This window comes from Perognathus longimembris, chromosome 8, assembly GCF_023159225.1.
Source record: "Perognathus longimembris pacificus isolate PPM17 chromosome 8, ASM2315922v1, whole genome shotgun sequence".
Lineage (NCBI taxonomy): Eukaryota > Metazoa > Chordata > Mammalia > Rodentia > Heteromyidae > Perognathus > Perognathus longimembris.
This window is the reverse complement of record NC_063168.1, coordinates 18,792,324-18,807,209: the sequence shown is the minus strand read 5'-3', so window position 1 is coordinate 18,807,209 and position 14,886 is coordinate 18,792,324. Positions and strand designations below refer to the sequence as shown.

The window sequence follows — 14,886 nt, the reverse complement described above, 5'->3', positions numbered from 1 at the left end:
AGTCCTCAGACCTCTGTCTCCTGAGCAGCTAGGATTATACTAGTCCAGTTCCTCATTTTCTTATTAATCATTATCTAATCAAAAGGGAGAAAATGCTTTCTATTGGTAAATAAAAACATTCAGGGTCCATTCTAAAGTCTACAATTATGTCATATATTTATCTACTATACAGTCAATAACCCTATCCTGTTCATTTTCCACAAAAGCTTAAGGCTATAAATCAGCAACACCAACTGATTAGATTCTAAGACTATTTCAAATATCCTTTCTTGTGTGTAAATGGGTAAGTATTCAAATAATAATTCCCCAAACTATAAATGTATCATTCAGAGAAAATGTGTTCATGATAGAAACACCTTACTTTCCTGGAAGAGGTGCTTGAAATTTCTTAAAACTTAAAAATATACCTACTCTATTCCCACCATGCCCTTCCTAGATATATGTCCAAGAGAAATAAAAAATAATTTTCCATCAAAAGTGAACAATAATATTTTTACCAGCTTTGTTCACAACAGTGAATATTCACAAAAGTTAAAAAAGAAACAAAACAAGTGTTCAACAATCAGGAAATATATAATCAAGTTGCTGTACATTCATATAATAAAATATTACTCATCAATAAAGTAAAATCTACCCCAAAACACGAGGCATGAAGAAATCTCAAAAAAAGTATTTGATTGATCAAGATACATTGTACTTATGAATTGTATTTATAATTGATTTTTGAAATTGAAACCCCTTTTTATAACTAACTTTTTTTTAAGGGGACCCACTGATTCACATCTGTAATTCTTACTATTCAGGTGGCTAAGATCTGAGGACCACAGTTCAAAGCCAGGATCAAAAAGACAAAAGTGGAGCTCTGGTGTAAGAGGTACAGTGATAGTCTTAAACCAAAAAGACCAGGGATAGTGCTCAGGCCCTAAATTTCAAGCCTAAAACTGGACACACACACACACACACACACACACACACACACACACACACACACACTACAAAAGATTATGTTGAACAAAAGAGATCAGACTTCAAGTAGTAGTACTATACAATAGGTACAATATCGTTGCATTATTTATATAAAATGGAAAAACAGGCAAAACTACTCTATCAGAAAACAAAACAATGCTTATCTCTGAGGGATAGGAATTCACTGATGAAAAATTGAAAAAGATGATAAAAATTGTTCATATATTGGTAGAAGTGGTACTTACCACTTACAAGTATATTGAATATTGTACTTTACAAGTATATTATACTTATAAGTATATTCAATGATATAATTAAAACTACACATTGTACAGCACAGTAAAAGTAAAATAGCACAATAAAAATACAACTTGATGCCAGACATGGTGAACTATACTTTATAACCCAACACTTGGGAAGCAGTGGAAGGATAGTGACTTTCAGGCCAGCAAAGCACAACTGTGCCTCAAAAACAAAAGAACAGACTTGAAACAATTCCTTTATTTTGAAAAACATTCAAAACAAAAACCTTTTCTTAATGTAATTTTCTCTCTTTCTCTCTCTCTCTCTCTCTCTCTCTCTTTTTTTTTTTGGCCAGTCCTGGGCCTTGGACTCAGGGCCTAAGCACTGTCCCTGGCTTCTTCCTGCTCAAGGCTAGCACTCTGCCACTTGAGCCACAGCGCCGCTTCTGGCCGTTTTCTGTATATGTGGTGCTGGGGAATCGATCCGAGGGCCTCGGGTATACCGAGGCAGGCACTCTTGCCACTAGGCTATATCCCCAGCCCCTCTCTCTCTTTTTTTGGCAGTTTGAACTCATGGCTTTGTACTTGCTAGGCAGACACTCTACCTCTTAAGCCATAGTCCAAGCCACATCTCTTTCTTTATTGTATAAAACTCAACGACCAGTAAATATACTTATGATTATTATATACTGTAGGATTGTTATTCAACATGTTAAAATTCTGTTTTATTTTCCACATACAAATAAATTAAAAACTTTTTGCAACCCAGCAATGAACTCAGATAACTCATCATTCCTTAAGAATGTCTTAACTGCATCTTCTTGGAATTGCAGTAAGTTTGTTCCAAGTACAATTTTCTAAGTGGCATCTGCTTAATCATTAATTCATAGCATTCTAGTATGTAGAATTATATTGCTCATTTTCAGGCCATTTTGCCACTACAATAAAAATATCATAAACCAGGTAATTTACAGAGAACAGGAATTTATTTTTTTCACAGTTCTGGAAACTGGAAAGTCTAAGATCACTGTGTTTAAAGCAGAAGAGCAAAATGGAATGAACTCTCATCATGGAGTCCTTTTTAAAGATACCTGTTCCCATTCATGTGGAAGAAGTCCTCAAGGTCTAATCACTTCTTGAATTTGTCACCAGTAAAGGCCCCATCTCCTAACACTATCATACTGGCAACAACTAAAAATTGGTACACATGATTCACTATTAAGTCCAAGAGTAAAATTCAGTCATTTGACTCCCACTTAAAAAAATGCCGTTAAAAGATTTCAAGACTGACCAATCCACTTTCAGTAGATTGGCTAAAAATAATAGAAATTAAATAATAAAATTAAAAACCATATAACAGGGGCTGGGGATATGGCCTAGTGGCAAGAGTGCTTGCCTTGTATACATGAGGCCTTGGGTTCAATTCCCCAGCACCACATATACAGAAAATGGCCAGAAGTGGCGCTGTGGCTCAAGTGGCAGAGTGCTAGCCTTGAGCAAAAAGAAGCCAGGGACAGTGCTCAGGCCCTGAGTTCAAGCCCCAGGACTGGCAAAAAAACAAAACAAAACAAAAACAAAAAACAAATAACAAGTAATACTTTAATATAGTCTATAATAGGGTCAGAAAAGCTTAATAATTTAGCTGAATTTAACTAAATTACTGAAATTTAAGAAATACATTTCTGAGTAAGAAATTTACAAAACATACTAACCTTAGAAGACTTCCTTCGACTTCTTCTTGTCCAAACTACCACCAGTTTGTCTGGTTGCCTGTCAAACAGGAAAATCTAAGTTAGTAAAGTTTCATTTTAGCATGTTCTAAAGGCCCAAAATGTTACTTGCTTTAAATTACAAAGCAGTACTCTTAAAGCTCTATATTCAAAAACAGTAGATGCTGAATTAAAATGAAATCTAATCTAAAATGACTAATATTTCCTCCATACACATTTTTAAAAGCAAGCCAATTCATTGGGACAAACCAAATAAAATACACTAAAAAGCAAAGAGGATATAGAATGATCTATTTCAAATTCTGAAAGAAATACCCACAAACCCAGATTATTGTATCTAGTATTGCTAACCAGATTATCTGAAAGTTTTGTTCCATAATGAACAAAAACTAAAGGAATTCATAACAATTAGGCCAGAACTTTCAAATATACCTAAGGGATTCTAAACATAGAAGAGGAAAGTAAGTGCAACCATAAAAGTTAGAAAATAAATTTAACTAGAATAAAAGATAAGCAAATAAAGACTAGGGAAGAATCAAACATTTTAAAACAATAGAGTAGGAACTACTACATATTGCTTAATAATTACTGTAAATATTAACTGGGTTGATTTTCCAATCAAAAGACACAGAATGGTAGAATAGATTCAACGCCCAATTGTTTGTTTCCTATAGGAAACACATTTCACTGGTAAAGACAACGCTTAAAATGGAACAAAAGAAAAAAAAATTCCCATCAAATGGAACCTGAGAGCAAGGGGTACCTATGTTCATATCTGACAAAGCAGACTCTAAAATTAATCAGAAAAGATAAAGAAAAGCATTTCATTTTGATAAAGAAAGCAATCTACCAAGAGGAAATAATTATTGCAAACATATATGCCTGAAACATTAATATATACAATTTTACTTGAAAAAAAACTACTGGACAGAAAGCACAGACACATCTTACACAATAAAAGACTGGGTAACTTTAATAACTCACTCTCATTAATAAATAGGCCATCCAGACAAAAAGTGAAGAAAGAAACTTCAGAATTAAGTGACACTATATATAAAATGGTCTTAATAGACATGTACAAAGTATTCCACCAAACAGCTGAAAAAATAAATATATGGAAATTTCTCTAAAACAGAACATATTTTAGGACATAAATGCACTCAACAAATTTCAAAAAACTGAGATAACTTCCTATATTTTGTCAAACCACAATGGAATAAAACTAGAAATCAATAGTGAAAGAAACTACCAAAAATATTCAAACACAGAGACACTGAACATTATGTTGTTGAATGATCAGTATTATTAGAGAAATAAGGATGGACATGAAATGAAATTCATACAATCAAAGCTTACCAGAATCTTTTGAACATGACAAAGGGAGTTCTAAGAGGAAAATTTATACCTGTAAGTGCCTAAAGAGACAGGAGCCAAGTACCTCCTAAAAGAGAGGAGCCAGGTACCTCCTAAAGGTCTATAATCCTAGTTATCACTCAGAAGGCTTAGATCAATAAGATCTCAAGTTGAAACCAGCAATTTGAAAAGTGTGCTAGACCCCATATGAACAAATAGCTGGACACAGAGATGTGTACAAATCATCATAGCTACACAGAAGACTAAAATCAGGAAGACTGTGGTTCCAGGCCAACTAGGCAAAAAAGTTTCTGGGACCCAATCTCAACAGAAATGGCTAGGGCAGTGCTACACATATCTCATCCCAAAATGTAGGATTGCAGTCCAAGTCAGCCTACATAAAATGTGAGATATCACTGGAAGGGGTCAGACCTCCAAATAGTACCTTAGTTTCACTGGTTTTGGTTTGTTTTTGTCTTTTTTGTTTTAAGTAAAGCTGTATACAGATTGCAAACTAACAATTAATTTCTAAATATAAAAATAAAAAAAAAACAAGAAAAACTGAGATTAGTTCGCAAAAATAATCAGAGTAAAAGACAGCTTTAGGTACAGTGTGGCTCAATGCCTGCCTAACAGACACAGTCCTGCCAAAGAGAAATCAAATCTCAGTCCTGCCAAACAAAAATCAAAGAGGATCTGGTATGAAGGCTCATAGCTATACTTTTAGCTGAGACCAGGAGGATTGTGGTTCCAGGCTAGCCAAGCAAAAGAAGTTATTAACAAGATCCCTGTCTAAACAGGGAAGAAAAAAAAAAAAGTAGGAGAAATGCAGTCCAATACCAGCCAAGGCAAAAACATGATATCTAACCAAAAAATAAACTAAAGGGGTATGGCTCAAGTGGTAGAGTGCTTACCTTGTCTGGGACTCTATGAAAAGGAAACTATGGCAGGTACATAAATACCACATGTGACAATGCTCTAAGAGAGAAACATTTTTCGTGACTAGAAACCATATTCATATGTCCCCTAAGGGTAGAGATGTAGCTCAGTGGCTCAGGACTTGCAGAGCATACACAAAGCCCTAGGTTTGATTCCCAAACTGGGGGGGGGGGGGGGGGGTAAGGTCTCCACTAAAAATAGAAACAGGCCCAACCTGATATTATGAGGATTGTAAGGAGCAAAACAGAGCAGTGTGTTCTAAAATAAGATAATATGTTCTCAGCAGAAGGGTACCAATAACCACACAATTGGCTGACCATAATTAATATTTTAAGCATCCGTGCTGCACTACAAAGGAACCATTAAATATTTACATATGTACTCCAAGGGAAAAGGGGCCACAGTAATTGTGAGTTTTCTCCAGCTACAAAGGACCTATATTCATACAACTTCCTATCAAAATAGTCAAAAAACCTGACAGAGCTCAGGTTTCAGAGAGAATCCAATAAGCACATGCTTTGTTCCCATCCCATCACTTCAAAATGGAAATCCTGTAGACTAACATATAATACATAACATAATACACACAAGTGTTTACAGATATTTACTAAAAATATTTAAACTGGTAAACACACACATAAACACACACACACACACACACACACACACACACACGGTATATATACAACCACACTTCATGAGAAATCTGTCTAAAGGGTTCCACTGGAAATTTTCAAACCTTTCGGTTTGGAAAACACACTGCACTCATAAATAAACATTTTACACTACTTCCATTGCCCATAAAAAGGAACAATTTGAATCTGACCATGGCAAGCTTTGTCTTAAACCTAAATTCTGGAGAACAGAAAGCAGGGAGGACAGAAGACAGTAGTAAAGAAAAAGAGAACTACAATGACCCAGATTATAAATTAGTTAGCTGTATCTACTTTAACATGCAATTAAATGTCATTTCCTCACTTTGCTACTAAATGAGGAACTGGGTAGTAAGGCAATTAAAAGAAAAGTATTTCTATCTTGAATTTAGAATTCTGTACATTTTTCCACTCAAGATCCTAAGTGTGGGGTTGGAAATTTAGCACAGTGGAAGAACACAGGCCCTGAGTTCAGTTCTAGCTCTGAAAAAAAAAAAAGTGTGAAGTAAACTGGAAATGGCTTAAGAAAAACCCAATATCATAAACATTCAACAAATAATTTACTGATTATCTGCTATGCTCCTAGCTCTATGCTAAGCAAGAGATGAGAAGAGGTAAGCTCTTCTCCTTTGAAGTTCACAGTCTAGTGGGGAGATGAACAGCTACACCCCAGTTAAAGCACAACGTTGGAGAGAATAGAAAAAAAGACAAAAAGGACTTAATTAGAAAATTTTTATATCTCAGGAAACATGCAGTTGATTTGAATTTGTAGAAAGTGTAATTAATAATGACACATTTAATGCAAAACCCAACAAAAGATGTGCACTTGCTTTGAATTTGTAAAAAAAGTGTAATTAGTAATTTAATGTAAAATTCTACAAAAGATGAGCAATTATAAAATGACTGTTTACTAGAAATTATATAAGTTAAGATAATTTTTAAGAACATTTATAGGAATAGAACAATACTTAAGGCTTATCTTATTTAGTATAGATTTTAAATTTTCCCATTTAATATAATAAAAAAGACATCAAGAGAAAATACCTCACAATACTGTGATTATATTACTAGGAAACAAAATTTTATGTCATTTTAGAAATGAACATTTCTGTACTATCTACAATGAATACATAATACTTTATTCTGGAGAAGGTATTAAAAGTATGTGGTAAATTTTTTTAATGAGTAAAATTTTAGTTTGGAATTAATTATGAACAATACACAACTAATTTTTTTTAATTGCACTGAATTTAAAAAGCACCTGAAACCTGAACAGACAATTAATTTGTTTCTAAACCAAAGAAAGTAGAAGGGATATATTTTTTGTCTTAGCATATAAAGTTTCATAAGGTCTTGACTTTAGCATGCTTCCCTCCTTTTTCTGTAGCTCCTTCAATTGTTGGGCCATTCCTGTGGTATTCCAGTAAGACTGACTGGTCCATACAATATCACAAATGCTTTTCAGATCACTCATTCTCCTCTACATCAATTAGGCACCCCCACATCTCCACCTTTTTCAAGGGCAAGTATCTTAGAAGGGTACTGAGAGAAAATATTGGGAAACAATTTAGTTTAGGAGATCCCAGTTTATAAATGAGAACCCTTCAAAGATGAAATAATATGTAGGAAAAGAATTCTAGACTGGGAGTTAGGTACTTGTTTTTCTTACCTCTAAACTAAAAACCTTAGGAATGTGTTTCGCTGAGCCTATTGCCTAATTTATGAAATGAAAGGACTACATATTAAAACTGTTGTTGCCTCCAAACACCACAGTTCACATAGGTGGCGCTAATTGGCTAAATATTTAATGGTTTAAAGGGGAAATGAGAAATTCCGGAATGGGATAAAGGATTTGCGGTCTTCTGTTTTTAGCAATCTTGAACTAGCTAGTATTTCCAATATTATAAAAGGGGAAGGAATATTTCTCAGCAAAAGATTTTCAAAGATTCTATGCTGCCTGTGTTAATCCTGTGAGGTATTACAAAGTAGCCTCCTGGCCCCTTCACCACACCAGCACGATGTGGACATTGACATAAGGCCACAAAATTTCTCACTGCTAAATTGTGACAAGTGCTTGGTGCCATTCTTGTTGTAAAACAAACAGCTGACTAGTATACTTTTCCAATACTAGCTGAATAGAAAGGACTCTAGAAACGGTAGAAGGCAAAGTCCTAAAATCAAGGTTCCTGAGCCCCTGTGACCTGGAACACTATACTTTTGAGAAGTGAGCAAACAACAGGGTTAGGCTGTTTGGATTTCTGATTGCACTTACTACATTGACCTATCAATGTTATAGAAAGCTAGAAAACTCAGAAAGTTAAAATACACACACATAACAATAATAAAAACACTTGCTGTCTTACAGAAGCTTACATTTCAAAGGGCTAAGACCCTTTTTATGTACTAGTGAGTTTCATTTATATAAAATTAAATTTCTAAAATATAACACCTCAGAACTCTGTAATATTTAAATCTGAGTTGTAATATTTAAATCTGAATATTTAAATCTAAGTAAAAATAAAGTAATTGTGTCTATGGACTGTAAAAAAGTAAATAGTTCTCCCATCACCAAATCCATAATACATTGACATTGACAATGAGAAAAATAAAGTTCAAAACATTAACAACCAACTAAGTGTGAATAGGCACTTGACTAAAAAATGAGATTATTACTTTTTAGGAAAAAAGATCCTTAGCCATAACTGAATATTTCACGATTGGATATTGTAAATACTGTAACAAAATGACTTTATTATTTCTCAGGTGATTATTTTTATCCTTTAGTGGGTACACTATACTTTTTTTTTTGGCCAGTCCTGGGCCTTGGACTCAGGGCCTGAGCACTGTCCCTGGCTTCTTTTTTGCTCAAGGCTAGCACTCTGCCACTTGAGCCACAGCGCCACTTCTGGCCATTTTCTGTATATGTGGTGCTGGGGAATCGAACCCAGGGCTTCATGTATAGGAGGCAAGCACTCTAGCCACTAGGCCATATCCCCAGCCCCTACACTATACTTCTTTATGCTTACTTCGCAAGTAATTTGGCAAGCTATAATAATTCAACAGGAAAAAAATGTATAAATGCAAGAGAAAGTACATATACAAGTATACATTTTCTTTCTATAAAAATTAAGGGAAGTTCCAGTTATAACAGCTTTTTTTTTTTTTTTTTTTTTTGCCAGTCCTGGGCCTTGGACTCAGGGCCTGAGCACTGTCCCTGGCTTCTTTTTTTTTTTTTTTTTTTTTTTTTTGCCAGTCCTGGGCCTTGGACTCAAGGCCTGAGCACTGTCCCTGGCTTCTTTTTGCTCAAGACTAGCACTCTGCCACTTGAGCCACAGCGCCACTTCTGGCCATTTTCTGTATATGTGGTGCTGGGGAATCGAACCCAGGGCCTCATGTATATGAGGCAGGCACTCTTGCCACTAGGCCATATCCCCAACCCCCTGGCTTCTTTTTGCTCAAGGCTAGCACTCTGCCACTTGAGCCACAGCGCCCCTTCTGGCCGTTTTCCAAATATGTGGTGCTGGGGAATCGAACGGAGAGCTTCATGTGTAGGAGGCAAGCACTCTTGCCACTAGGCCATATTCCCAGCCCGGAAGTTCAAATTATAAAAGATGCAAAGCATCTTTGTCACTTAAATAAAAACACTTTTTATTTTGCATCATTCATGTCATTTTCAAAATATCTTACTGTGACTGCTTTTGCTAAAAGTAACTGATGATGCATATGGACTTTGCTGACAGGTATTTCTAACGTGTAACAGTAGCTAGAAGATAACATCAATAAAATTTAGGACATGCACAATGGCATATTTTATCTGCATATGTTTTGTGATAGGCCATCAAAAAGTGTTCTGTTCAATAGTATCGACGACATAATTTTTCTAATAGAAAGATATTTCAGAGAGAGCCCTGTCATCAACAAGTGCTGGGTATGTATGCAGTTCAGAACTTCCCAAACAATGTTTCCTACTATGTTAATTTATAGCACCATACACAATGACTATTTTAACCTATTATTTGATCTTCTTTTTCTAGACTTATTGGAACAAACCTCATATTACTAACACAAATATTGGCATTTTTAGTTTTCATATCTAGCTCCAAGGAATTAAAGTTAGAAAAAGGAATATATCAATCTGACACCCTTCTTGCCCTCAAAAAAAATAACTCATGCAATTTCCTCTCAATCCACTTCTATAATTGATGCAATTTGGTTTATGATAATTACATTTGTCTTGATTCTGACTTTAGGATCTCAAGAGATTTCTTGGTATTCAAAAAACACTTGTGGGGAAGGAGGAAGACACAATAGATAACAGAATCATATAAAAATAGACAAATCTGGCCAGGCATTGGTGGCTTATGTTTATAATCCTATTCAGGAGGCTGAGATCTGACAACTGAGGTTCAAAGCCAGTTTAGGCAGGAAGTTTCTTGAGTCTCTGATCTCCAACTACAAACCAAAATGCCAAAAGTAGATTTCTGGCTCAAGTGGCAGAGCACTAGCCTTGAGCAAAAAAGTTCAGGGATAGTACCCAGGCCCAGAGTTCAAGTCCCATAACTCTCTCTCTCTCTCTCTCTCTCTCTCTCTCTCTCTCTCTCTCTCTCTCTCTCTCACACACACACACACACACACACACACACACCCCACATACACAAAATAGTCGACAGGTTTGAACCCTAATCCTTCATCTGGTTGCATCAACTAAGCCTCAAGCGGCTTTTCTCATCTATCAAATAAACACCTCATAGAAAATTCAGGCACTGGTGCTCACACCCATAATCCTAACTACTCAGGAGGTTGAGATCTGAGGATTGGGGTTTTAAGTCAGCCCAGGAAAGACAAATTCAAGAGACTCTTATCTCCAATTAATCACCAAAAAGCCAGAAGTGGAGATATGGCTCAGCTGATAGAGCACTAGCCACAATAAAAAAAAAAAGTCAAGCAAGAGCATGGGAGTTCAAGCCCCAGTATACAACCCAACTTCACAGGACCAATGGACTAATGGATGAATAAGTTAAGATAATCCATGGAAAAATTAATATTTGTTTTTGTTTTGTTTTAAGCCTATATTTTTTTCAAATTTTTATTATCAAACTGATGTACAGAGAGGTTACAGTTTCATATGTTAAAAAATTAATATTTGTATTAATAACACATTATGTTTGTTCCAATAGGACTAGAGAAACAAGAGTAAATCTCTAAATTAAAGAAACCATTAAGGGTGATATTATAAAATAATACAGAAAGCAACAAATATTAGTTGTGGTACTCACTAGACACTATGTTGAACATGAACTACACAACTTGTGGGTGGGAACAGGAGGGAAAAATTGGGAGAGTGAGACAAGGGATGACATTATCCAAAAAGAAATGTACTCTATCTGACTTACGTAACTGTAACCCCTCTGTACATCGCCTTTATAATAACAATTTAATTTTTTTAAGTATTGTTTGAGAAGCTCAATATCACATACATATGTGGCAACAATCCATCATAGTGCTGCTTGTCCTATTAAAAATTATAAATCCTTTATATATTAATATAGCAGTGTATGTATGTGTGTGTGTTGTGTAGAGACAGACATAACCTATTAATGCTTAACTGAGCATGTATCTTTCAGCAACCTCAAAAAATGCTATCACCCACTTCATCCGTATGTACAGAGCATCCAAATAGTTTTGTACTGTCTTCCTGGTCAATGTGAACAGACCTGATGAAAGCCTCTAATACAAAAGGCAAGATGCTATAGAGAGAGAGAAAGAGAGAGAGAGACAGAGAGAGACAGAGAGAGAGGTAGAGAGAGAGAGAAAGAGAAGGAAATCAGTACAATATCAGCAGTGTCCTCAGAAATATAAGATATTATACCCATGAATAATACAACAGGAATATTTAATGAAGAAGAAATAATTGTGGAACTTATGCCATTATTTTCACTAGGAACTAGGAGACTATAAAGTGAAAAGTTGAAAGGTAACATTGACGAACTATGAGAACTAGAATAAAATAACAGATTTCATCAAAAGGGAAAGAAAGTAGAAGAAATTTAAATAAACTTAAAAGGTTAAAACTAACCCTCTCTATCATAACTGTGAGTAGGTCTCAAAATGTCACTTGTAGGCTGGGAGTATGACTTAGTGGTAGAGTGCTTGCCTAGTGTGCATGAAGGAAGCCCTGGGTTTGATTCCTCAGAACCACATAAACAGAAAAAGCTGGAAGTGGCGCTGTGGCTCAAGTGGTAGAGTGCTAGCCTTGAGCAAAAGGAAGCTAGGAAGCGCTCAGGCCCTGAGTTCAAGCTCCAGGACTGGCAAAAAAAAAACAAATGTCACTTGTGCCAGAGGCCTAGACAAATACCTTTCTGAAGCAGAGAAGGGCATTGAGAAGTACCACAGGAACTAAGAAATGACCAATGTGCTTAACTGGTGAGGGATTTTGAGAGGTAAAAGAAAAATTTAGAAATAGAAATGATAGAAATATTGGGGAGTGATAAAAAAAACTAATAGTTATCAATATAAGGAAAATCAAAAGAGAAAATGTGATAAGACGATAGAACTCAGGTACAAACAGCACTGATAGTCAAAACAATGAATTATAATCTGACTCTGGTACAACTGTTTGTAGAATGAGAGGATGAGAAAAAAGCAAATATGCTTCTAAAAGGAGGTGGAACTATACCTAAATTTTCACTTGCCAAAGTCACACTACCAGATAAAGATTATAATTAAAAAGGTAAAAGGACAGATGAAAGTACATTATTAAACATTGAAGTATCACCTCAGAGCCAGTAAGAAGGTTATACTAAAAAAGAGATAGTAACAAGTGTTGGCGAAGATTTGATGAACTAAGAACCCTGTACATTGCTGTAGGGATTGTAAAACTGTATACTTGTTATGGAAAATAGTTTAGAGTTCCTGAAAAAAGTTAAAACATACAATTCTAGTTTCCATACCAATATGTAAGAAAATAGACATTGCCACTCCATACTAACAATAAGTAAAAAGCTAAACCTCCAATACTGGCATGAATGAATAAATACATAAAAACAAATGTTATATATAAAATAAAAATAAGTGAAAAATAAAATACTTACTGAAAAATAAAACAAGAGATTATTTTTAAAAGTCTTAGCTAAGTAGAATAAAGAAGCGTTCATTTGATAAAGAATACTATTTTTAAAAAAAATCTTCAGGGCTGGGATGTAGCTCAGTGGGCCAAGTGCTTGTCTAGCAAGTGCAATGTCTGGGGTTCAATCCCCAGTATCAAAAAGAAAAGACCAAAACAAAATCTACAACTACCATCATACTTAAGGATAAGAAACTCAAAATTATCCCACTATAATCAGAAACAAAGCAATGACGTCCCCTCTCATGCTACTTTTCAAAGACAAAAGCGAAGTACAAGATAACACAATAAAACAATGTATGGAGAAAGAAGAAAATGTTAAAACAAATATGCTACTATTTGCTGAATCTCTGTTAAAATTATAGGGAGGTCCTCAATCCCTCACATCACCAAAAAGGAACAATCTTAATTAATATTTAATATTCTTTTCAGTTTCCTACTAAATTAAACATATAATTCCTTTTATATTATATGAATATCAAAATTTCTTATCAAATAATTTCATAACGAACTTCCCTTTCTATATTGACACTATTTAATCATAACATTCAGGCTGAAAATTACATTCCATTCAAACTTCTAAGAAAACATACCTGACTATATAAAGTTCAATTCATACTAAACATGTTGAGGGCTATTAAATGTCAATTAAGGAAGGGAAGAAAGATGGCGCCGACAGAGTAGGGAGGCACCCCGACTCACCACAACTGAATAGCGAGCTGGGAACTCCAACACCCAACACCCCATCAAGAACCCAGCAAAACCAGCAGCCAGAAGCAGTGGAGAAATGCAGGAAAACAAAAAGGAGCAAAAAAGAAGAGCCGAAAACCTACACGGAGCGGGAGAATCTCCAGGGCACCCTCCCCCCACCAGCCGACCCTGGCCCAAACAGGGCCAGGCTGGGAAAGGGGAACCCGGCAATGGGCAGACAAGCTGCCGGGAGCGCAGAATTCAGTTAACGGGCGACCCCACGGTCACTAGGGAGGGTGCGTACCAAGACACACACCGGCAGCGACAAGAAGTTCGGGTCCACACCGGGTTCGGACAGGGGAACCCAGCGCGGCAGAAGGAGGGAACCGGGGAAGCCACCACGACACTTCGCCACCCCCTGAAGGACCAACGGCTGGGCGGGACACACACACAATGCAGCATCAGTGAGTCCCCCACTACCCCCCCACCCAAAGGGAGACCAGCTATCAGTGACCCAAGCCCTACAAAGAAGCTAGATCTCCCTCCCTCCCCCTCCCCACCCTGAGGGAACAAAGAACCCCCAAATCAGGCGGGAAGCTCCCATCAGGCGCTGGGAAGTCAGTTTAGCAGGGGAAGGGCAGAGCAGCCCCAAGGCCCCACAGATTCCTGAACTGGCAGAACCGGCCCCGCCCCCGCCCCCTTCCCAACGGGGGCTGGGGGACGGACGGCGCACAACTAAAATCACAGGCGCTGGTGGGCAATACCAGCACAGCAGGGACACCTGGGCCTGATCACGTCCCCCCCATGCAGCGGAGGCGAGGTCTCAGGGTGCTAACCCACGCCCGGACAGTCGATCCCACTGGGCCCCACACATACCACCCCCCCCAACGGACTCGCGGGAGGGCGCAAACACAACCCAACAACCCGGGGCTTGCTCTGGGAGGCGTACCCCGCTGTGGACGGGGCCACACTGCCAGAGCCTGCTGCAGTGGGCGCACGGCGCACAGCGCACAAGAGGGCGGGACCCCCGGCGACAGCACCCGCTCTGGTAGGCGTACCCTGCACTCGTGGGCGGGGCCACAGTGGCAGCACCTGCTACCGTAGACACGCCTACACAGGAGGGAGGGCAGAGCTACAAACCAAACCTGAGAAGCTATCCACAGATCTCCAGATGCGCAAATCACAAAGAA

At 37.2% G+C, this 14,886-nt stretch overlaps 1 protein-coding gene across 5 annotated transcripts in view; it reads right to left on the bottom strand.

The window, feature by feature from the left end:
• Window positions 1-14,886, bottom strand: part of Ehbp1 (EH domain binding protein 1) — a 270,123-nt gene that overhangs the window by 227,928 nt on the left and 27,309 nt on the right. For all 5 annotated transcript variants that reach the window (XM_048352600.1, XM_048352599.1, XM_048352602.1 and 2 more), the window contains exon 3: window positions 2,921-2,978. In XM_048352600.1, the coding sequence (XP_048208557.1) occupies window positions 2,921-2,978 (58 nt within the window). The remainder of the gene's footprint in view (window positions 1-2,920; window positions 2,979-14,886) is intronic.